This window comes from Strigops habroptila, chromosome Z (assembly GCF_004027225.2).
Source record: "Strigops habroptila isolate Jane chromosome Z, bStrHab1.2.pri, whole genome shotgun sequence".
Lineage (NCBI taxonomy): Eukaryota > Metazoa > Chordata > Aves > Psittaciformes > Psittacidae > Strigops > Strigops habroptila.
The window spans coordinates 39,768,064-39,793,800 of record NC_044302.2 but is presented as its reverse complement, the minus strand read 5'-3'; the positions used below and the strand labels follow the sequence as shown (position 1 = coordinate 39,793,800).

At 39.4% G+C, this 25,737-nt stretch overlaps 1 protein-coding gene across 4 annotated transcripts in view; it reads left to right on the top strand.

The window, feature by feature from the left end:
* Positions 1-17,439: 17,439 nt before the first annotated feature.
* PRR16 (proline rich 16) overlaps positions 17,440-25,737 on the top strand; it is a 147,979-nt gene continuing 139,681 nt past the window's right edge. For all 4 annotated transcript variants that reach the window (XM_030470435.1, XM_030470433.1, XM_030470432.1 and 1 more), the window contains exon 1: positions 17,440-17,676. In XM_030470435.1, the coding sequence (XP_030326295.1) occupies positions 17,515-17,676 (162 nt within the window). In that variant the 5' untranslated portion in view covers positions 17,440-17,514. The remainder of the gene's footprint in view (positions 17,677-25,737) is intronic.

Genomic DNA, 25,737 nt, shown 5'->3' with positions numbered 1-25,737 from the left:
ACCAACCTTTCTTCCACAATGTGTTGGAAGGACTTCTGAGGAGCACTGTTGGTAACTAAAGCTCGAAGTTGAAACTCCTGTGGAGGAAAAGCCAAGGCAGTTGGCTGTATATTTTCCTTTTGTCCTATGTGGTGCCACTGGAGATACGTAACATAGTTTAAACAAGATTTTGTAAGTACAGTTTACTGAAGAAATGAAATACATTGCTGAAAACAAATTTGCAATTGTCCCCTTAAGAAAACACATATGTGTGTTCACACACAGGGATGTGTGAGTGAAGTTGAGTTGCCTGGGGTTTTTTTTCCGAAACTGTTGAACTCTTCAAGAATTTTAAAACACTTGCTCTCTTCCTTCCACTCCCTGTCCTTTCACTCCCTCTCTGACTTTTGTGGTCACAACAATGCCATTATGCTAGTTTCAAGTAACTATGATGAACTGTTCTAATTAAGACATTTAAAACAACAGTTTTATTGCAAACATATGTGAAGCCAAATGTGTTCTTAAATTAATTTTCCACTGCTCTTTTGTGCAAATTAGATGGCTTCAGTCATTGTAAATGTGATTTAGGAAAGCTGGAGTTGTTGGAACCTACTGTTTTGTGACAAGAGGATGCAATCCTTATTTATTGAAATACATGTGCTGGTAATATGTGTTTACAAGGAATATATTCAGTTTGTTGAAGCTTAATTCAACTAACATAACTATTTTACATAATACTGGTTAAAATACTTTAACCTAAGGAAGTGGATAACCTTTGTCTTTCAAATGTAAAATATCTTGCCTTGTTAATTCAAGAATTAAAAAGATTTATTCAATTGGCTTCTATGGCATGACACAGCTATTTCAGTATTGTTGTAAAGACCTACTAATGTTTTCAGTATTATCTTTTTTAACATGTTTTAAATTTAACTGTTTAAAATCTGCTTAGTAAAGATTTCATTTCTGTAAGTACACTTTTGGTGATATAGCTGAAATCAAGACTCTCGACATAAAAAGAAAGGTTTTATCTAAAAAAAAGCTTGTTTAAGTATGAAGTGGCAGCTCAGGTGTAAGTCTGAAAAAACAATTTAACCTCAGCATCGCAAAAATTTACAGAAGTCTCCTAACTCTGCTGTAGAAACCACTGGCTTGGATTCAGTGTTCAAACTCCCTATTCAATATTTAGTGACAGGTAAGCATTTTAGAGGCTGGTCCTCAACAGCTGATTTGCTAAACCGGGAGGTATTTTTCATCTTCATTTCCATTTCTCTGTATAAATTCAGTTCTTTGCTCCAGGCAACACTTCTCTCAAATAGGAATCTGGAAGAAAGACATATATGTAAGATACTTATCCCACTTTCATTCACCCAGAGATATGAGAAGCCTGTTTCATTAAAACCGTCTCTCTGCCTGAAGAAACTTAAACCCAATCTGTCCTTCTGAGGCAGGTGCTAGAACCCAGGTCTTTCAATTTCTTGAGTGAATGATACTTGTGCTGGGTTTTAAAAGAGTTTACAGCAGTTATGTTCTCAAATCCCTAGCTGAAATGGGTCTAATTTTGTATGGTATAAACAGGCAGGGTTCCTTCTCTAAAATCAGTATGATAATGAATGGAGGACATTAACGGCAGGGAAGCGGGAGCAATCTTATTTGCTATGTATTCTTAGCTTAAAGTGATCCACAGCCCTACCACTTCCAGCTCAAGAAATGGCAGTAATTGCTTTCCCAAAGCAACTCTATCAGACCTCGCAATAGAGTCTTTTTCTCTCCCCTTCTCAGCACTCACATCAGGGTCTGTGGCATCCTCTCCTGCTTCAAGCCCCAAAGTGCCAAGGTACCCCAACAGATCTCCATCAGAGGCCCCTAGGGCTTCCCTGCAACCTTCTAGTTGTTGCTTGCAGAAACACAGAATGAGGTACAAGCCTTTCGATCCTCTCATCTGAAGATCTGTTTAACTAAATTTTCTTCATTTTTGTGTCTTTAAATCTTGGGTATGGCTTAAATATACTTGCTTAAATCACTTGTGTGCAACTTAGTGGCTACGGCAATTGACTGTGTAAAAGACAAGACCTGTGTTCAAGTCCTGATTAGTTAAGAATAATATTCCTAAGATTAGAAATGAGTGGTGGAGGCTTCTTTGTAAATAAATGCTTTTATCATCATACACATGTGGATTCTTAGTCCTCCATATTCTTTCTAGATAACAACTATAATTAAGTGTTCAAACAGTTTGAACAGAAAAGATGAAAAGCACAGTATGATTTCCACAGTTTCAAAGATCAGTGCTATGCCGGGTCCACCTGCACAATGGTACATAGAATTTGTTTGCCATCCCTGTGTGGATAGGAGCAAACTGCAGTTGGAAGAACTCCTTTGGCAGCAGCTCATCTCCAGCTGCTCTCTCTCGGAGACTATGGGTCTATCCCTCCACTCAGCAATGCAAACTCATGTCTATTGACTGTTTTACCTTGCCATTGTTGGGCTTGCCCAAAATATTAACTAAATTAGGTGCCACAACACTGTGACTGATAGATCTCTTACAGAAGAATAGGCCAACAAAGTTAAGGTGGTACAAGGTCTGCAGTCCCTACAAAAAGAGAGCAAGGGAGACATGATTAGTTAATACTATTAATGCTTTCCTGTAAGAGAGAAGTACTATGTGAACATCCATACCAGACTGCAGGTACAATCTAACTGACAATATTGCAATCATTATAGCACACAACAATAATTATCGTGGGAAAGGATTCATGAAACCTGATACAAGATGGCAGATGAAAACGAGCTACCAGAAGCAGAACATTTTCTCTGATTTGCAATCTGCCTACAGCTCATATTTATGAAAGGAAGAGACCAAGAACAGGCAGCCCCATTTTTCCTATGTATACCAGGCAGTTATTGAGGATCTTTGCCATGTGCAAAGACATACAAAAATGAAGTAAATGTTTGTATAAGTTGACTGAGAAGCGTTGAATATATTGTACATGCTGTGCATCACTGATTCCTCACGTGCAGCACACTTGAGCTGTATCCTCAGAGCATACGGTTTACTGTCTGCGTGGCCCACAAATTTATCCATGAGAGACTCTGTGGCTTGAAATGGAAGCAAGCTTGAGGACCACTGACCTCCTTGAGAAATGAATTCTCCACAAAGATGCAGATTCAGGTCTCTTCAGACATCATCATCATATCAGAAATTTCCAGGTATGTCTATCAACGAAGGGTCTAATTAACTTTAACATTAGGAAGTCAGGCAAATGTGCAAAACCAGATGTTTTCTGAAGGCCTCTCCATAATCTAATTCAGTAGACCTGAAACTTGATCTGTGTATGACAGCCAACAGCTTATACACTTTAATATATTCATGGAGTTTCAGTTCTATGGACTTTAAGGCAACTTTGCTCCATCAAGACAGATTCCAAAGACATCCATGATCTCTTCTCATCTGAGTATACGTTGGTATGCATAGTGGGCAGAGCACAGGTCAGAAAACTATTCTGTTGTTTGTCCTCAAGCTTCTATCTCTGTGACAGAATAGACTTATCCAATGATGCTGCTAAGCATACGTCTAACTCCTGAGAAAAATGAGAATTAAGAAAGTCTGAGCATTCTGACATCAACTCCAATGTGTATGACCTGTGGAAGGGAGACCAGAAGTCATTGTGAGTTGCAGGGGGTCTCTTATGGGTTTCACAGAGAACCATGCTCCCAGAAGAACAGCTTAGGGCTAACCAAAAGGAAATACCAAGGACAAGGCTGTATCCCATGAGAATAACTAACAGGAGCTCCTATCTGCTAAAGAACCACTCCAAGACAAACGCAGGATTATTAGGACTTAAAACATTGCTAGACATGGTTAGCTGTTGCATGTTTTGACTCTGAGTGATCAGAGAATTCACTCAAGATGCTGAAAACCATAAAATCTTCCTACCTAAACTCACATATACACCTTTTGCCTCATATGGAAATGTCATAGAATCATAGAATCATAGAATCATAGAATCATAGAATCGTAAGGGTTGGAAAGGACCCTAAGATCATCTAGTTCCAACCCCCCTGCCATGGGCAGGGACACCTTGCCCTAAACCACGTGGCTCAAGGCTCTGTCCAACCTGGCCTTGAACACCGCCAGGGATGGAGCATCCACAACCTCCCTGGGCAACCCATTCCAGTGCTTCACCACCCTCACTGTAAAGAACTTCTTCCTTATATCTAGTCTAAACTTCCCCTGTTTAAGTTTGAACCCATTACCCCTTGTCCTACCACTACAGTCCCTAAGGAAGAGTCCCTCCCCAGCATCCTTGTAGACCCCCTTCAGATACTGGAAGGCTGCTATTAGGTCACCACGCAGCCTTCTCTTCTCCAGGCTGAACAGCCCCAACTCTCTCAGCCTGTCTTCATATGGGAGGTGCTCCAGCCCTCTTATCATCCTCGTGGCCCTCCTCTGGACTCGCTCCAACAGCTCCATGTCCTTTTTATGTTGAGGACACCAGAACTGTACACAGTACTCCAAGGAATCAGAGGAGGAAGGTGCGACATTGAGCAGGAAAAAAATACAAGACTCTTAAGGTCAAAAGGAGGAGACAGTAGTGTGATTTTATAGCCTGAAGAACAGGACAATGACCTGCTCCTCATTGTCAAAAAACGGTTCTGTATATTATTCAATGTTTGATATCATACATTCATAGATTGCCAATAATATTGATTTAAAGTATATGCTCTTATTCAATAAAGCTGTTAAAGATTATGCTTAGTCATTGTGGTTATATGAATTCAATTTTTATTATAATTTAAAATTTATTCCTGTAATCAATCTTAATTTTTTTTTCTTGATGTGTTACCTTGTATCAACTTCCAATAATATACAAAAAGTCTCAAAAAAATAAAAGATTACATGTATGGACATATACAACCTCAAGTTTTATCATTCTCCTTAAGGACTGAAAATTCCATCTGAATGAGAATCAAGTCAAAAGGAACAAAACCGGACAAATACAACAATTTTGGGAGACAGTAATACTATCGTAACAGCTAGAAAAAAAAAAGAGTGACTCTGTGCCTGATGCAAGAAATTTTTTTCCTGAGTAAACCTTTTCAGGTCTTGACTGTGGCAGAAGTATGTTACATGCCAGCTGGAACAAAACATGAGTACTTTGGACATATTTCAAGGAATTACATGCCAGGGTACTGAAAGTTCCAAGCAACCCATCTTGCCACACAACTGAGCCAACACTTTCCTCTCAAGTCACTGTTTTGTATGTAGGAGAAGCAGAAGTGTAAGAATGGAACAGAGTCCGGTCTTAGCCAAAACGGAATGAGTGATGTCTATTTGTTTATGTCCTCATATGTTTCCTATCACTTAGTATTAAGAGTGTCAACCAAATATTTAAGAATACTGACTGGATTGACAGACTTTCTTCTCACTTTAGACACTATTACTCTCAACTTTTGAACCCATCAGAGTGTGGCAATAATATTTGAAATGTTTAACAAATGATAAAAATATAGACTGTTTACAGTTGCATTTATTTTAAAGTTTTAAGAATAAAACAATTTTTTAAAGATGATTCCAGACCATCATGAGACATGTTAGCTTTATCCTACTGATGATGAATTGTTGCAAAACAAATTTTGAGCTTTTGCATAGCTTGCAAATTTTAAGTCCAACAGAAATTTTAACCACTGAAGCTAAGGGAAAAGAGATTAACAAAAATGTAAGTACTCACTTCCACTTATTTCCACACACAGACCTTTTGTCAGATGCCACCCAAATATGAGCCTATTGACTCTCAAAGATCTGTATTTGCAAAACCTAGGAATCTAAATATCTGTTCTTAAGGATCCTCAGAAGCCTTTAAGTACATCATATCTGTACGTAACAACAGAAGACTATCTCTTCTCTGGTGGCCTAAGACAGCCTAAGGCCTCAGTGCATGCTGAAGTTGATCACAGAATCATAGAATTGTTAGGGTTGGAAACAACCTTAAGTTCATCTAGTTCCAACCCCCCTGCCATGAACAGGGACACCAGACACTAGACCACATCACCCAAGACTCCACCTAACCTGGCCTTGAACACTGCCAGGGATGGAGCATTCACACCTTCCTTGGGCAACCTGTTCCAGTGCCTCACCACCCTCACAGTAAAGAACTTCCTTATATCTAACCTAAACTTCCTTGTCTGTCTCAGTGAATTCAGTACACACAGGTTTCTGTGTGACAAGGTCCATTCATAAGTCCATAGGGCCATTTTCAACAGGTTGAGGGACTAATAGGTTTTTGGGCTTTCTTGAAACTTTAGAAATATCAGTTTCCAATTTGTAAACATCAGTTAAACAGGCATTCAGATCTTGTGTGAGTTTGATCTTATAAATCAGAACTTCTTGCTATGAGTGCAAAATCTGGGCTCTAATCCCTGTAACTGCCACAGGAGAAGGAAGTAGCCCAATGATTAAAACACAGTTATGAAAGTAAATATTTTAACAAGTACTAAGTAAAAGCAACAATAAGAACTTAAAACCCTGAATCTCATGGCTTATCATGTGTATCTTTTGTACGAAAAAACTAAACAGAAACTGAGCTACCAAGCCTTCTAATGTCTGATTTGGCAGTGCTGCAATAAAACAAAACTGAGTGACCTTACTCCAAATGCTACATAAGAGAAGCATGGCAGTTAATTCTGTACAGAACCTTTTTATACTATGATTTGAGATTCTTGCATTTGTATCTGTGTGCATATGAAGTCCTGTCAATGGCAGTGCCAAATCAAAGAGATCATTTTTTTTATATTTACCTCTGATTGTTGAACAGCTTATATTCATCTTTTACCCCTTAGCTTGGTGAGCGCAAAGTCAGAATCTGTGACATGAAAAAAACTTTTCAGCTATAATAAAGTGCTGCACTGCAGCAACAGACCTCCTGTAACTGGAGTCTACCAACTTCAAAAGGCATCACATAAAAGCCAAGGTTTGATAAAAATTTCAACACTTCAGAATAAATGATCATTGGAGAGGATCCTGGAAATGGGGATGAATTTTTCCCCACTTCTTCAATGAACATCCACAATAATTACATCTTTCCATTGCAGAAAATAGATGTAAATGTCAAGAATCTTAAACAAAGCAAAAGTCACAAGTTTCTGTTTCTCACTCTACTGATTGAAATTACATAGACAAATTAACTCACAAATTAACTCTCTTACGTGACCTGCACAACAGCAAAAGAACTTCTGTTTTGACTTAGGGGTGCTCTGTGAGAACAAAGCAGTATCTAAGTATCCTCCTTCTACAAATCTGGAGAAAGGAGACTTCACCTGATGGACCTTGAGACCTTAGGTCACCCTTTGTCTACTATACAAACAGAACTGAGCATATAAACCCCATCTTTTTAAAGAAATCCCTCCTTTGTACTTAGATTACATGTTTTTTACAGTAGCAAATGATTAAGAAACCACTAAGTGTTTGGATCCCTGTTGTGGTTTAAGCCCAGCTGGCAAATAAGTACCATGCAGCCACTCATTCACCCCCTCTAACTACCCAGTGGGATGGAGAGGAGAATTGGAAACATGTTAAAAATCCATGTGTTGAGATAAGAACAGTTTAAAAATTGAAATAAAACCAAAATATAATAATTCAATACTAATAATACTAATAATAATAGGAAATAGAGAGGAAGGAATAAAGCCCATCCCTTGAGAAAAAACAAGTGATGCACAATACAAATGCTCAACACCCACTGACCGATGCTCAGCCCATCCTGACCCGAGCAGCGATCGGTCCCCTCTAGACAACTTGCCTCGGCTTATATACTGGGCATGACGTGCTATGGTATGGAATACCCCTTTGGCTAGTTTGGGTCAGGTGTCCTGCCTCTGCTCCCTCCTGGCTTCTTGTGCCCCTCCTCACTGGCAGAACATGACGGACTGAAAAGTCCTTGATCAGGGTAAGCACTACTGAGCAACAACTAAAATATCAGTGTGTTACCAGCATTCTTCTCAGACTAAACCAAAACACAGCACTGCAACAGCTACTAGGAAGAAAATTAACTTTATCCCAGCCAAAACCAAGACAATCCGAAAATCACAAATGCAATTAATTAGTCCAGCAATTTCTGTAAAACTTGGATTTACATGTGAATTTAAGAGAAGGCATAATCACATGGAAATTTAGGAATGGAATTTAGATTCCAGCACCTGTTAAAGCAAGAAAACAACTCCCCTGAATTCCACAGAAAAAGAAAAGTTGATCTCAGCAGTGGGCTAAGGCAGGCCAAAGTAACTGTAAACTGGCTAAACTGTTGGCTTGATTATCCATTTTAGCAGATTACACAGGTTTAGGATTGTATTTTATTTCTGTGCCTCTAGTTTAAGCAATTTCCAAAGCAGAAGGTCAGTGCTGTAAAATATTTATGGAAACTTTAATCAACACTTTCCTCCAAACAATTTGCAAAATTGAGCCTAGAGTTTTAAGATGTTTCTAGAATCCTCTGTAGTTCTTCCCTTGTTGTTTGTTTGTTTGACTGATTTTTTAAATTCAAATACTGACAAGGTTGTTAAAGTCACAAATTTACAAGGGTGAATTATACTAAATGAGGTTTATTGTGTTTGTTAGGCACACTACTGATGCATTATTTTTCAAGTACAGAAAAAATAATGGAAATTATCACAGAAACACAAATGAACATGTTTATATTAAGCCTTCTGATCCTTTCCATTTTATCTCTAGATGAAATCTGAGTTAATGTAAGAAACTTCAAAATAGTGCTAATGACACAAACAAGGTATCTTCAAATATTAAGTGCCCAAGCAATAGCAAGAGCCAAAGAAAATTCAGATTGTTCTTCCTTTACTAATCTCTAGATACCAGAGCAGCCTAGGTGTGCTGTTGCTATACAAAATAATGCATATTTTAAAGCAAGGGACAAAACCTAGAATTTTCCCCACCTTTCAGACTGTAAATGGTATGCAGGAATTTCTTTTCATTCACTGCGCTAATGTTTTTTAAAGTTCTTTTCAGAGTAGAGTCATTCTGTGTAAGACCTAAAGCAAGAATATTCAATGCTAATGAAATCTAGCATTTTCAAAGCTAAAAAAAAATAAAAAAAATCATAGGGGATTTATATGGCAATTTACTAAATATGGTACTTGACTCCTGTATCAAAAGTAATTTAGGTATAATTATTGGCTGGATAGAGGTATTCACCAATATGATTTTAGAGTGACTGGGTTGAAACCTCAGGAACAGAAGTATTTGTGCATTGGGTAAGATATAAGGTCCTTTTAGCCCAGTAACCGGTGTGTGGTATTGAATTACCACAGAACCAAATGACAGTAGCGTAAAAACAAAGCACATTCCCAGAAATTAAGATACAGAGTCTTCCTGTGATCTGACTTTTTTAGAGAGAAGTTACATCTTTCTGCTAAAAGATAAGATTGAACATACTGAAGAGGGGTCACAAAACATTTTTACGGAGGTTTAGACCAAACTGTCTCACTTTTAAAGGAGGTTTGTAGATTGTGGGTTAGGCCTTCAGGTAATATTAGTCAGGCATGTTAGTTAACTAAATTTAATTATGGGGGCTTTTCTGAAAGCAGAACTGGCCTGGTTTTCTCTCTACATGTTACCTACTGAGTGTTTAATGGTTTAGCTTGTCAAACAACCAGCCTGGATTTGAATGGAAAGATTCAGTCTGATCTGGATTCTCTTCCTAAGCTTTTGCAACATTATATCCTGATAAAAAACCCCAACCAACCAACCAAAGAACGACAACAAAACCATAAAAAAGAGTAAGGCAGAACTTCCTTTTGCTGAGTGTTACTGATTTTTCCAGATGCTTGCTAAAAAGATCAGAAACTACTCCACTGTTTTGAATGAAAACAGATATTCAAGATCATGAAAAAGTTAAAGCTCTATCACTGTGTTGGTTTTGTACCTTTCTGTTGGGATAGCAATCCAGACCGCATAGGCTCTACAGCTCCTTTTTCTGAACCAGTAGCTAAAAATTGACAGGTAGTAATTACCAAAGAAGCAAATGGCACACACTTGATTCTGAAGATTTCTGTTAGTAATAGGTCTTACCTAGGAGAAGGGGAGTTGTGAGTTTTCCCAGCACAGCTGCAGAGAATTGCAAATTCTCTGCAACAAATTTCAAGCTGGGGTAAGCAGAACAGCCACTTTGTTTGAAGGACTGGTGGATGAGACATTTGAATATCTACTGAAAATGCTACTTCCTTGAAAGTATCTAGAACGCTTACTCAAAGCAGCATTAGATAAATGTATGTACTGGTATGTGTCACTGTGCAACTGACATTTTAAAGACAGGTCACAGGTCCTGAGAGACTGCTAGAAATCGTGTAACTGATTCCAGGTAAATTGACTGTGGGAATTTTCAAGGAGATTGTTTCATAGAAAATATTGTTTAAAAAAAAAAAAGGCAAAAAAAAAAAAAAGCGTATTGGAAAAGCATTGGTGTCCAAATTAATAATAAATGACACTGATTATATAATAATCAATGAACACTGAATAATGGAAAGATCACATATTTTCAATTATAATTATATGAATTTAGGAGTGGAATATGGGAATTTTTTTCTTGGAAGTTTGGAAGATTCTGACTAGTGCCCCTGGGTGCTTGTGTCTGTAATGTTATGGGTCAAGTTCATTGAGACATGAGCAGAACCTGTGTGTTCTCACACCATTGCTTGGAGAACACTCAGCATCTCAAGGGACTACGTGGCACTCACACAATCCAGTCCTATGTTCATCGGTGAGTAATGGATCCTTCCTTTTTATGCTTCTGGCTGCTTTCTCTTAGTTTGTATCATGGCTTTTAATGTAATTTGAATCTGGACAGTAGGGGAAGAAGTGGCAGAGATTCACTGTCTGTCAATAGATAATTTATCCATCTAAAATGAAAGCCTCGAATGCGTGAATGTTCACCTTCTCTTTACAGTGTATGACACAGAAAAAATAGTATTTTAATTTCAGTAGCTAGAGTAGGCTTTGAGATAGAGGCTCTGTAAATCCACTGTAGGCCTGCAAATTAAGGAATTGCATTTTTTACTTTGTATTCTTGATACTGTACTCTTGTCATTTTCCATGTTTGGGTTACTCATTTAATCAGCATTTTCTCTCTCAGATTATTCTGATTGAGGTGCTTTAGGAAAGAATCCAGACAGTGTTTTTCTTGTGTTCTCCAGATGTTTGCAATAACATACTACTGAAGTGAGTGCCAGCAGCAAAGGGATATTCCTCCACAGGAAATACTTTGCATCTGACACCAACCAATAGCTCCTTAGGGACAAAAAAGGCACCAATTTGTTAGCCAGCAGCTAACCAGTAAACGAAAGAGTAATCTTGGTAAAATTAGATTAAGTATGTAACTTCCAGTAAATGAGTTTGGAAAACAAGCACAAGGAATTACTAATATAAACTACTGCTTTAGGTTTACTGCAGAAATATTCAGCCACCAATCTCCTTTCAGTCTCGCCACCTTCTCCACAAGCATGCTTTTTAATTTTGAAGAGGAAAAGCAATTAGGCAGAATGTATTGAGCAGAGGAAAGAAAAGAATAAATTTATCTCATATTATTCCTATACTTCAAAAACATTTCAAGAGAGATGCAATAAGGGTGGTATAATCATGTTTTTCCTTCCCTGACCCATTTCCTATTATTTTTTGTCATATATATTATTCTATTGATTTATACTGACAGCCATTTTTGTTACTTCTTTCCGTCAAAAAAGTGGACATTGAACTTTTTACTTTGAGAGCAAATACCTTTCTGAATCTTTCAATGATGTGTACGCATATATTATTCTTTTCCATACATTAAAATAATAGATTATTTTGTTTTCATACATTAAAATGATTTTTTTTTTTTTGCTTGCCTATTCAGTGCATCATTACTAAGTCAAAGCATTGCATACACAATTATTTACACAATGTTAGAAGCCACTGTACAATATGAATGGACAAAGCTCACATAACTTGGACAAAATTCATATTATCACATCACCTCTAGGTATTTGTATTTTGACTGAATTTGGTTTTATCATCCTGTCTTACTAAATCCATAGGCTGTACTCTTGAATTTTACACTGAAAACTGACTCTATTGAATTTAAAGAAGTCACATGTATAACTGATACTCATATATTTTAGTAAGATGCTCCACTTCTTTCCCTAGGTACTGAGGGGCTAGTTTGCAGAAATGCTTTTGGCATTTTTGGAGAAATATCACTAGTTACAATTAGACAGGAAAAAAGGCCCACTGCAATTTAGTGCTTGGGGAATATCCCAGACGGTGGATGGTTCATTTGCTCACCAAAGAAGACTGAGAGAACACAAGTGGTTCAAAGAGAAGTTGGTTTCAGCAAATTTATCTTCCAGGTAGGTAGTATTTCTTATTTCCCTGTGAAGTGGTAATAAATCTTGGGAGTTGAGATTCCAATACAGAGATATTATAGAGATTATTTTTTAACTGTGTTAACTAATGTGACACTCTATCCTGAGCAGGCTGATGGACTGAACATATTTTATGCATGAGAGACATTTTATTCATATTTAATAGAGAAATTTTTGCATATTTTTTTAAGTTGGGTCAAATTAACTAAGTAATTTCGTTCCACAACATCACTCAACAAAGGATTTACCAGGTAGGAAAAGTAACTTTCATTGCCATCCTGATTATACACACTAGAAACAAACACACAATTAACACAGATTTGGATTCCATAAAATTCTGCTCTACTTTTACTTCTAAAGCAGAATAACATACTCTAAGCTCTCTCTTCAGTTTCTTAAAAGCTTAGCTTCATGCTTAGAGTTCTGCTCTACAAATAATCAGCCCTGTACCATTTTTACCAATACGTAAATCCTTGCGAGACGTGTGGATTGTGTACTTGAGTCAAAGCAAGTACAAATTATTACTATACATGTATAGTATTTTGCTATATGATTTTAAATCAGTATCAAGAAGAAAAACGTGGGAGAAGTAAGACAAGAACTTAGTGCAAAAGGTGACCTTGCCTTAATCCTGACTTTCATTATGTTTGCTAATTACTGTTTGGAAACAACCAACTTAATTCACAAGTATGTAGTTTATTTTGTGAGTTCCTGGGTTTCTTTTTAAGGGAATAACTTCTTGTTTTTAAATAAGTGAACTAACATAATGTCATTTAATACATATACCACGCTTCAGAAAGCACTTTTAATTTTTCCCTTTAACTGAAGAGTCTTTCAGCCTCTGCCCAAAGGAACCACAATTCTATAGTTTGGAGTGTAAGCAGCAGGTGTGACTTCGTCAGCATAACTGTTAAATAGTTGTTTAGGAATTCAGAAAAGAACACTATATTCAGTTAAACATGGGAACATTTTGGAAAGAGATTAGCCCACTATTCTTTTAGGTTCGAAAAATTACAAGATGAAAACCTGTGTTTAACAAGTACACAAAATAGAAGTTAGTTATAGAAGTGTACTATAGCTTAACCTATTGTTTTAATTTAACTTATGATTAATTTTGAAGATTTAAATGGGTATTTTATTTAGTAAGTGTCCAATACGCAAAGCTGCAGCAATTGAATTAAGCTTTCTTCCACAATTTAATTTGGGATGAAAAATACAGGTTCACTGGTTTAGTGCTTCCCTATCTTGTATGTGGAATATTTCCTTTAGGGACAAATTCAAAAGAGGGAGGGAAAATAAGGTTATATTTAACCATTCCCAGAATTAGTCAGTTGAGCTAGGAATCTGCTTGCTTTTAAAATTCTTGAATTCTGTTTGGAAAGTTTGAAAATCTTTAAAAACAATCAGAACATTCAGATTAAAAATGTTTTATTTGGCCCAGAAGACTTTGCTCAACTTTTACCTTTGATAAATAACTCAAATCCCAAACAAAACACATTCAACAGGCAACAGCAAATTAATTTTTAATTAATCTATCTGGAATACTAACGACTCGTGGAAAGTGGGATGTAGTTCTACATATACAATTTGTAAAAGTGCTCATTTGGTTTCCATTCTCATTCAAGAATATATATGAAAGTTTTATGGTAACTGTATCAGCCCCTTCCCAGTAGGTAAGCACTTGGGGCTTTTTAAAAAATATTATTTTATTTTTAATAAGGGAGAAGTGACTAAATGTAAAAGTAATTACATTTCTGTATTTCTGACATGACTGGTCTGGCTGATTCTCATGAAAAATTATTTCTGTTATTCACGTACGTTTTATGATCACTCAATCATTTCCTGCACAGTTTCCAACTCTCTTTGTGACTCCACACATATAATAAATAGTATAAATAAAACAGCATGCTAAAATCACCACGGTCTGTATGTGTGTGTGTGTTCAGTTCATTCTGTTTGTAACACTGGACTGAATACAGGATATTTTTTTCCAAAAGAAAAAGTGCCATCTGCTGAATCACCAAAACAAAATTTTGCAGCATCTTGAGAGATTTTCTGAGATATGTCCTTTCCAATTACTGATCAGGCCAAGCCTTAGTCAACTTATGATCTTTAATGAGATCACAGCTGGCAATGGTATGGTTGAGCACCACATTGCTTCACTAAGTATTCATTTAATGTGTGTTGTGTTTTTGTTTCGGTGCTTTTTTCTGGATTCAAAGGTATTACTGGCAGATCAGTGAACTGCACTTTGAAGACATTTAAGCTTTTACTTCTAAAATAACTTTATCCCCCAAGATTTCTGGGGAGACTTCTTGTGCATCCTCTGCATCTTCTTAGTCTACAGAAGTCAGATTTCCAGTAAGGAGTTAGTTACCCTTCTTTTCCCTGATTAGCCACTTTGGTCTTGGTGAAGGTACAGATGGAAAGGCTTCAAAAAGAATAAACTGATAAAACACTGATAAATACCGTTTACTTGTAGAGACAGAAGCAAAAGCAATAGAACAACTAGTAGATAACTTTGCTATGCGCCATGGGACACTACCTATTAGTTAACTCAGACATGGTTTAGCAAGGTATAGCTCATTTTTTAAAGGCATAAAATTGCATTCAAGACCAAAAGCACAATGAACTTTACTCAGACCCAGAAGAGCTGTCAGGTTTTTTTCAGGGATAAGCAGTAGATATTTGGTTGATTACAAAATATCAGCCACTACATAATCCTGCACAGCACTTAGAAGAATGTCACTATAAAAGTGGAGGGATTGGTGAAGTGGACACTATTTACATCTTCAAAAGTCTGTAAATTCTCCAAATGCAGTTGCAGGATTAAGGAAATCAGATAACCACAGGATTATGGGCAGTACTTCTATGACTTCAAACTAACTGATGAGGTAAAACAGGAATCAGTTTTCCCTTCTTAAAGTAAGTGAGAGGTGTCAAGGCTTCATGCAATAAGAAAGTAAGCAATTGTGTTGGAAAATATGTCTAATCATGAATGCTCAATTAGGCTAGACAGTATTCGTAGGGGGTCTGTAGCAAATCTGGTAGTAATTTTGTGACCATGTTGATGATTTCTACAGAAATGTAGTAGAAACCATCCTTTACCTATTTAAGCTATGTTATGTATAGGTATGTACAGTATACTGTTACACAGTATTCTCAACCGGTGTCAGAAAACAGACTTTTTTTTCTCTAGTTATAAACTGGATATGTGCTGGCTTCTGCATGGACAATTTCACTGGTAGCTCTTCATAAATTGTTTCTTTTTTTTTTTTTTCTGTTCATACAATGCCATTGAGGAACATATTAATTAAAACTTAACAACTTGTGGGTTGCTTTCTTCCTAATTTAGTGGTGACTGCAGTTTGGAAATTCAGACTATTACTTAGCTAGCTCCAAAAATCATATGATGTTGTTGCTCATACAGAAACAGTTAAGCAAAAATAACCAGCAGGAATGCTTTTAAAAGTCAGTGTTGGAAGAACTGTTGCTTTGGCGAGATGAAAAAAGTCTACCATGAGACTTGAGGGAAGTCAAGAGGAAAGTCATGGGCTCTTCTTGAACATGCCCTCCTTCAAACCGTTTAAAAAAACACGAAATTTGGAGACACTTGGGGAGGAAAAAATACAATATATGCCCACTAACAAATTATTTCAGCCAAACACCACACATTTTATAGTGGTAAAATGTGCAAAGATAATTACACTTAACCCAAGACAGTAAGAGGTGCTGTCAGCCCTTGTCTATTTATATCCCAGTTCCATAGCATTCCCAGAGACAAAACTCTCTGTCACCAAGTGAGATATTTACCATGTGCAGACACACCACTCTGAGAAATGTTCTGTTTTCCCCTCCTGCTTTAGCTAGGTTAAAACATCTCAGGCTGCCAAATCTCTCAGAAACATTTAAAGCATCAAAAGCCAGTTCCAACCATGCAGCGTGATCCTCTAAGCAGGGCTTGTCTGCATGCCCTCTTCTTGCACTTCATAGCTAGTGGGAAATAGAAATACCTCTAAGAATTCTGTTTACCTGAACTTGCCACTTTTTTGCAGTAAGATGAAAAACCACAGAGGTGAATGATATCTAGCAATCTCTTTCTTTTGGCCCATAGATCGATCTCTGAGTAACGCTAGGGAAAGTGTGTGTTCAAAATGCAGCACAGGCCCGTGCCTCAGGGAAAAAGCCAGGTAGCAAAATAGCTTGTAAAAGCTATTCTGGCTCACGTGCATTTTTATTTCTATCTGATCAGATGCACAACTTGAATAGGGTCTACTGAGAGTTTGCAGGGCAGTCTGCAGGGGTAGGCAGAGACATGCAAGTGCCTTTTACCAATTCGGTGGTATTTACAAAACACCTTTCTATAGCTTCCTTGCAGCAGCAAAGAGAGCAGGGCGCACCCCAGACCAGCCAGAAAGGTTACTTCACAGTGCAGAGGTGTGCAAGTGTCACCTCCCAAATATGACTTTTCCTTTTTTTTTTTTTTTTTTTCCAGCAGAAACAGGCATTGTTGCCTCCTTTGGCAGGAATTTTGCAATGAGCCAGCCACTGAAACCGATTTCCTTTTAGGGGACTGATTTGACGGGTACATACACTTCCCCAGGAGAGCTGGTGCAGTAGGCCGCCGTGCCCGGGGATACCCCGGGGGTGTCCCGGGGAGACGCGGCGCCATGCCCTCGCCCTGCGGGCTATCTTGCAGGGGCGCAGCGCACCTCTTCCGGAGGAGCCACCGTGCCTCCCGCTCCCCGGTCAGCGCTGCAGGGCGATGCTGCGGGTGGCGGGGTGGCTGTCGCTCCTCCCTCAGCCCATCTCCCCTGCCGGCGTCGGAGCCGGGGCCGGGGCCCGAGCGGGCAACGGCGCGGGCGGGGCGGGGCGCAGGCGCGGCGCACGGCGGGCTGCAGCCGGGCCCAGCGCCGCTCCCGGGAGCCGATGGCAGCTGCACAGCGCGGCCGCCCGGCGGAGCGCGGCGCGGCTCGGCGCCCCCGGCGCGGGATGCGCGGGCGGGCAGGCGGCGGCGGCAGCAGCAGCGGCTGCAGCAGCTTCAGGAGCCGGAGGGACGGGGTCGGGCGGCCGGCAGCCGCCGCGCTCGCCTGACCTGCGTGCTCCCCTGGCCGCGCCGGGCTGCCCCGAAGGATGTCCGCCCAGTCCAAGGGGACCGCATCGTCCTCCTCGTCGCCGTCCGAGGGGCCGCCTGCAGCCTCCAAAACCAAGGTGAAGGAGCAGATCAAGATCATCGTGGAGGATTTGGAATTAGTCTTGGGGGACCTGAAAGACGTGGCCAAGGAACTTAAGGAGGTGAGAAGCGGAGGGCTGCGCGGCGGACCCCCGGTCTGCCCCATGCGGGGGAGCACCCTTCGGCCGGGGCCCTGATGCCCCGGGGCTCCGCTGCCGCCCCAGGGCTCTTTTCACCACTTCTCCACCGCGGATAGAGCAACTAGTGTCCAGGCTTGGCACGGAGCCGTGCTCCGCGGCGGGAGGCTGTGCCGGCTGTCCAGAGCGGGACGCGGCGGTGGGACTGGAGCCCTGTGTCCCGGGTGCGGTGCGCTGCGCCTCCGGGGTCGGTCGTGCTCCCGGCCCGGCTACGAGACGGCTCTTTCCGGGGACTTTCCGCCCTCGGAGCACTCCTCGGAGTCGTTTGGGTTTTTTTTCACATTATCATTTATTTTATTTATTTTTCCCAGGAGGCCGCGAGTACCTCTCCTGCGGGGTCCCCGCTGGGCAAGGAGGGTGTCTGGGGGAGACGCGGGAACCGCAACACTGCCCGATCCCCGGCTGCGCCGGGCCGGCATCCCGGCTGTGGGAGAGGCGTCAGGAGCGGCTCCACCCCGCTCCGGTGGGTTTAACTTTTCGGGTGCAGGGTGCAGCCCCATAGTCTGCCCCAGGCAGCAGCCCAGCTCGGATCTGCCGACCGCTGAGGGCTGGGGGGAACCGGACTCCCCGCACCCGCCGCCCTGGGCGAAGGGTCCCTGCCCGGCTCGGCAGTACCGGCGCGGCGAAGTCTTCCTCTGCCTCTTGCAGGCTGCTTCACCGTGAGCTGAGCACCCCGTTTATCTTCGCTATCTGACAAGGTTGCCTTTGCAATCTTCCTTCTGCCGGTGGCGAGTGTCATTTCCCCTGGGTTAATCTGCAGGCAGAGTGCGATTACCGCGGGCATGTTCGTAAGCAGGGAAACGCTGTAGCTGAAGGAAGAGAATTTGGCTGACCTCTTTGAGATTTCCACGTTATCTTGGTTTTGCTACACAACTGGTCGACAGATGGTTGGGTTATGCGCCGAAATTCAAGTCCAGAATCCCTGTACATTGCTTTATAATCCCGTATTTGACATTTATAACAGGCTGTGTTGTTTTGCTATCAAATATTAGTTTTTTTTTTTAACAACATTGTCAACAAGTTTCATTCAACAGACTTTTGCCATCTGGGGCAGTCTGAAATTCACCCAGTGCTTCGTATAATGTTGAAAGATGTATAAACACACGGCTCACTAATCACAGCTGTTGGACTTCTTTCTCACCCACAATTCCACATTTCTCCTTTTTTTTTTTTTGAAAATATATCTATAATTTTTCTTTTCCTTAACGTGCTGCTGTCTGTGCTTTGTAATTTTTTGAGGTCATTTGAAGTGGAAATAAACATTATTTGTAAGGCAGTTCTTTCAACATTTTAGAGATTGATAGAGCAAACTGGCTCCTGTGGCTACAGAAGCACATTTTCAGGACCTGGAGAGGATGTACTGTGATCTGTCCCATGGATGTAAATCATTCTCTGCAAAGAATCATTCCTAGCTTTCTGCTAGTGAGCAAGCAAGATCACTGTAGGTAGAGGTCATATGCCATCCTTTACTGTGGCATGTTTTATCTAAGCAAATTGTCTGTTCTGGTTGACTGCATCTGTAAGAGAGAACTGGATTTACCTCTGTTTCATGGGAAAGTGGCTTGTGTGAAACTGTTCTTCCCAAGTAAAGTGAAATGTAAAAAGGAAGTTGTAGAGACATGATGCTATAGCTCTATTAAGTACTGTGTACCTGTTGAAGGGTGGAAGGATTGCCAAGAGCACCTCTTTAAAGAAAATGAATATATTTTTATAAAAAGGATAGTTAAATTTTGTTCATAACAGCACACGAGCTTGAGTAATGCTTTTCTCTAAATCTGTCTGACAAAGATGATAGCTACGATACTTCGACAAACAAGGGTCGTATATGCAGTCATCTGCTTGCTTGCAATATCATGTGTTAAATACACTTTCTAAGACATTTATTTTGAAACATCTGCAGAAGTTTACCATATGAGTACCTCCAGCTGTCTACCTTTTGTAGTATCGACTAAATCTGTACAAGATCTCTTGACATTGACATATGCAATGTATACCTTTTTATGTGAAAGTGTGTTAATTGAAGACACTAGAAGCCAGTAATCAGTCTCTTTTATAGTTTGTTTGTAGGTGTTAGAAAGCATTGGCAGATGTTTCATTAAAGTGTGTAAGAATTTGGTCTATAGTTCTGGTGCATTATACACAGAAGTATACCTGTGCTTCATTGTGGTTCCTTATTGTAAGACCAGGCAGAGCGATAAACAAGAGGATGTAAGTTTGCATTCTATTTTCAGTACACATTGTGTTCTTCTGGAAATGTTGTGACTACCCTTTTATTTCACTGTATGTTTGCTGGAGCTCAGCTGTTGTGCTACAAACTCTTCTGCTGTTCATTCCTTTTTCCCCCTTTTTTTTTTTTTAAATACAGTATTCTGAAAACAACCTTTCATTCTTTTTATTACTGTTAAAAAAGGCTTCAATTCTGCTACAGTGGTAGGGCATGGAGGGTCTTTTTTTGTGCAGTTACAGTAATAGCTGTGATATTGAAAATAATGGCATTTGTAGAACACCTTTTTTGTCTCCTGTTTATGCCTCTCCATTTGTTACCCTTAAATATAAAATATTTAATTATTTATTAGATTATACTTAATGTGTTGAGATAGCCTGGATGTGCTCTCCTAGTGTCTTTCAGTCTTCTTTTCTAAGGTTTTATATTCAAAGTACCATCAAATTGAAAGATAGTTTCATTGCTTCAAAGTGAACTGTTCTATAACAGTAAGGAGTATGGCTGTACAAGACTTGTACGTCTTATTACATTTAGCTTGTTACAGTTTACTGACATTAATGTGTTTGCCTCTGCTTTTGTTCCAAAGGTTTTCTTAATTGATGCTTTAATATTTTTTGTTTTTAAAAGGGGGGAAGGAAGAAGTGAAGAAGTGGAGGGAGAGGAGGATGGGGTGTTAAATCCAGATGCAGAAATCATGAAGCTTATAAATTTTCTGTAAAAACACATGATTAAATTATGTGGATTAAAACAAGTACATGTTAGGAGTTACTGTGTCTCAGAAGTGGAACATCTGGGTGGTTGTTTTTTTTTTTTTTTTGTTTGTTTGTTTGTTCTTTGGGTGGTGGTTTTTTTTTTTTTTTGTTCCTTATTCATTGGTCTGGACTCCTTAGGGTAAGCAACCACAAAAGGCTGAGGATGGAGTTGGAGGGGGGTGACTGGGGAACATGTTAGGATGGAGTGGTGCCAACTCCAGTGTCTGATCTCCTGTGTGGCTAGTCTTCTCTAGGGTGCAGTTAACTTAGGAGAGACTTGGCCCCTTTTATCTCCTTGCTGAAAAGAAACACCAGGTGGGTGTGTACCAACAGCGGGATGTGTTTTTGTGCTGGAAGAAATGGATTTTAAATGGATTGAGTGGCTGTTATTTGATGAATACTCCAAAGAAAAATCGAAGGGGTGCCGGAAGATGGAGTAACACTGACTGTTCCTTTAGTCCAGACTATTTCAAAATTAAATTGATGAAGCTTTAACCTTTGATTTTCTTCCACAGGATTGGATAAAAGACCTTTTTTTTTCTGGAGTCTGTCTAGAAAGATGGTTATTTTTAAGTCTTGCTTTGCAGATGATACTTATCTGTCTAGTACTTAAACAATGTGATGATGAACACTACTGGAAACCAGAAGATGTGTGTTAATTAAACTGTTTTGTGTCATGCAAAATGTGTGATGTAGCCGTAATCCTCTGATGACTTCAGAAGGGATTGTACGGGGTGTACGTGGGCACAGCAGGGCACAGAGATCATCTTAAAACTGATACTATCATTTTTAAGACTTACCTGCTTTCACATTTTATGATAATGTTGCACATTTCTGTAGCCTTGCACTTGTTTACATTAAGGAAATACTTAACTAAATCATTTGATAAATACTTTTTATAGTAATAAAAATTCATCATGCAGAACGAATTCCTGGAAGATATGTTCAAAACATTTGCATAGCTTATAATTAGCTAAATACACTTCACCATTTATCAAAAGGAGGTAGCTGTGTAGCTATTGCCAGTGTTTAGAATGACTGAAAAGGGAGGTGCAGGAGAAATAGAAGCCCTCATAGGCATTGCACATGCATCAGTGAATTTCCTATGTTTCCTATTCTACTTCCTCTGGTTTAAATACTCCAAAAATGTCTTGCTGACAGAATGAGTGAATAATCCTCTCTCATATAACTGATGCATTTATTTTCCATGAAGATGTAATCTATAAAATTTGGGCATGACTTAACAAATAATGTTTTCTAAGTGATAATGGAGCTAGCAGATGCTGACCCCCTCCCTCTAAGCACCACAACAAAGTTTGTTGTGGGGTAGATGGCCTGATTCCGTAACCAGGCCAGTCATCATTATTTTAAGCAGAGGGTGGTCATGTGTTCCATTGTCTTCATCTCTAGATGAGGCCTGCAGGAGCATATTACATTTTCAACACCAATTTTTTCCATTCTGTTTTTGGTTTTGTATTTAGCTAATGATCCGAATGGCACTTCAGGTTCTTGCCTGTTAATCCAGAAGCTAGGAAGCTGCAGTTTCTATGTATGAAGACAGTAAGAGCAGCAACAATCAATCTGATGTGCAGGCAGCAATACAAACACCAGTACAAAATATGTTTTGGGTTCATACTGGTGCGTGAAGGCCAGGGGAAAAGGTATTACAGCATAGGTATAGAATATACTATATAGAAACCTAAGGGTAGGTAAAACGATAGCAAAATGTTTTAATCCATTCCTTCTCCTGCTGATCCCTGCCTCTTCTTTTTGGGCTCTCTCCAGACGTCAAGGATCTGCTGCTCCTTTTGGTAGGTGGTGGCGGTTGAAGAAAGATGTTTTTGAGCGTATGTGCTCCTACTGTTAGAAATCCAGTAAATGCAGATGCCCTTCTTATGTATGGATTCTGGATACTGTGTTCCTCATGGAGTCTTGCTTCGGAGGATACAGTCTCTGTAAATGAAGATCTGGTCGGTGAGATGTGACAGGGACTGAAGCTTTCTTGTGATTTTTATTGCAGTAGATGGGGCTGTGGTCTAGGTCAGGCACCTGTGGTCAAGGTGTTGTATGACTAACAGCACTGGCCATTGCAGAACTTGCTAATCTCTCCAGCAGCAGGCTTTTTTTTGATTTCTTATTGCAGTCCTTAGTGACAAATGCAATCATGAACGGTACTTGGGTGTTCGTTGTAAGTGCAGAGTATGATTCATTATGTAAGAGAAGCACTGCACAGCAACTTCATTGCGATCTGCCCAGGGGTCCAAACAGCCATATATAGTCATTGCAGGTAACTGAATAATAATTTTCCTTTTATTTGTTGTGATCTATGAAGCATTTATGCAGTTACACAGAACAAAAAAGTGCAAATGTCTTAATATAAAATGTAGTGTCGATAAAGCTAATAGAGCTAAAAGGTGACTGTGAACCTTAAAAAACCCTATGTGTTATGGTTGTCAGGAACATTTAAATGTTGGTATATGACGAAGTAAGGTTGCTCCACACCTGATTTGTAATCAAAACTACCAAGCGTTAGTAATTTTATTGTTTAACACAATAAAAAGAATAACTAGTGTATGTAGAGAGCATTGCTTGTTAATATCCAGAGGCTTGACAGAGATGCACACTGTCAATTTATGCTAGCTATTTTGTTTTTATAAACACTCATGTCAGCTACTTCATTCCTTTTATGCAATACTAAGCTCCTGATAGTAGTGTGTATTGTGCAACCATGAGCTAAATAGAGCATATATAACTTCAGTTTTCAAATAAAAACAGAACCACAGTGAAAATACGTATCTTCATGCTACCGTTTGAACTTTACACAGTTTGTGCACTACTGACTGTGATACAGAAAACAAAAGTAGTGAGGCAGGAACTTCAGCCTGTTGCAGTCAGATTTTTCCATTGACTTCGGTAGGAACAAAAGTAAGTGTAATAGTGACGGAAGTTAGTTTTGGGATGCTTAATTTGTATCGAAGCTTCAGAATTCAGAGGAATCGGTTGCTGCCATGTGTATGTATGAATGTGTCATATGAAATCAATGAGTTGGTTGAGCACCATCATTGAAATTTTGCAGAGTTTTGCCAGTTTCCTCTGGAAATGAAACAATGGTTCTGTTCCCATTACTGACATTGGACAAAGTTCTGGAATAGCCTTCCTGCCTCCAGTCAAAAACTTCCAGCCACATTACTTCTCACAATCAATTTGTACGCAACTCTATGTACTTCCCCTCTCCTCTTGGGGGAAGTGCGATAGAGGTGCAAATGTCCGTGTTTGAAGAATACCTTCCCATACCAGTGCCTATTTCACAATACCTTTGTGAGGAGCATCGCTGTCCTGTTCTAGTTTTCATTTCTTTTAGAGCTGCAAAATATTGGTGGCTTATAGTCTTCTCTATATATTATATCTGTTCCTTGAAAGGCAGGTAAACTGAATTGTTAGTGACCTCACACATATCCTTTATACCCTACTCAAGTGTTCCCATTTTTTCTTTAGTAGAGGTTATTGCTGTGAGGCAGACAGAATGAAGCAGCTTATTTTGCATAGGGACTGCTGTCCTTGCCCACGTAACCAGTGACTGTCACTTAATCATGCAGGTTAACACTATCTTAGTTACCCACGCATGCTAAAGGCTTTGTTTTAATCTGCTAGTATTTGCACTTTTTGTTTAGGTTTGGTGTTTTGGTTGATTTTTTTTTCTGTTTGTTTTGTTTTGTTTGTAGTTTAGTTTTGTGGGTTTTTTTTTTTTTTTAATAGATGCAGTAAATAGCAACTAATGTACATTTTTTTCTTGAGGTAAAGGTTTTGAAGTTGCCTTTCACTCAAATTTCCACATAGAATGCATATGATCTGTTTTACTGAATCTTTAATATGTTAGCCATGAATGTACGATAAAGGCTGCAGCATATACATGCCTCCTTCTCTCACAGTTCATGTTCAGCTCTGTGTATCATTGACTCTGGTCGTTCTTACTGCAGCAACCTGCAGTGCTGCGAAATGCCCTTTCTTATTGTACTCAGGGGAAGAAGCAAAACAGAGCCTGCTTTTGCTGTGGAAGGGCTGAGAAATTCTTCTAGCAGATCTTTCACTACAGCTGCCCTGTATCAGGTTGTGTATGTTGAGTGACTGTGGTGGGAGGGCTTGGTGGCTGGGCCACTAGCATTCTGGTTTGGCTTAAAATTATTGCGCTGCATCTGATGGGAATAATGAGGAGCAACTGCCTCCAAACAGGAGTAGTACTGTCAGTTGTCACTTGTGCAAAAAGTATGTTCATATGTCTTTAAAGGTTAATGTACTCATCCATTGTCTCATGCAGCATGTGCCACATTGCATTATGAAGTCTGAGAACACTGACGTTGAATCATTTCCAGATTTCATTGTAGATTATTCCTCAGTAATCTGAAAAATACTGCAATTTTAAAACACCTTCTGTTATTTTTCTTTTTTTTTTTTTTAATAAATCTGCAGTAATTATTTTAGTCTTTTACCCATGAAGGTATTATGTTCTTCATAAAATAACAGAATGGTTTGGGTCTGAAGGGACTTTAGAAATCACCTAGTTCCAACCCCCCTGCCACGGGCAGGGGCACCTTCCACTAGGCTTGGTTGCTTCTCTTTATTATAGTCTGTTTATGGTTCTTTCAGTAAGCAGCTTCAAGGAGGAAGCAGAGTAAGACATTCCTTACCTGCATTGCAATCGTTTGTGTTGTAAGAGAAGAAGATAATTTAATACTTCTGAAAATAGTGTGAGAAGTTTATTATTTTCTTAAAGCGAGACCATCTGCGTGGGGCTCCAGGACTTAGGGAAAAAAAAAAAAAAAGCCCAAACCCTAGGTTTGGACTTACCATTCATCAACAGAAAGTAAGATAAGTCTTAAGGTCCTTTCCAACCCTAACTATTCTATGATTCTATGATTCTGTAAGTGCTTAAAGTATTAAAAATTTTGGTATCTAGTAACATTTCATACTTTACTGGAAATGGCACTGTTCTAAAGCAGGCAGCGTATGTGG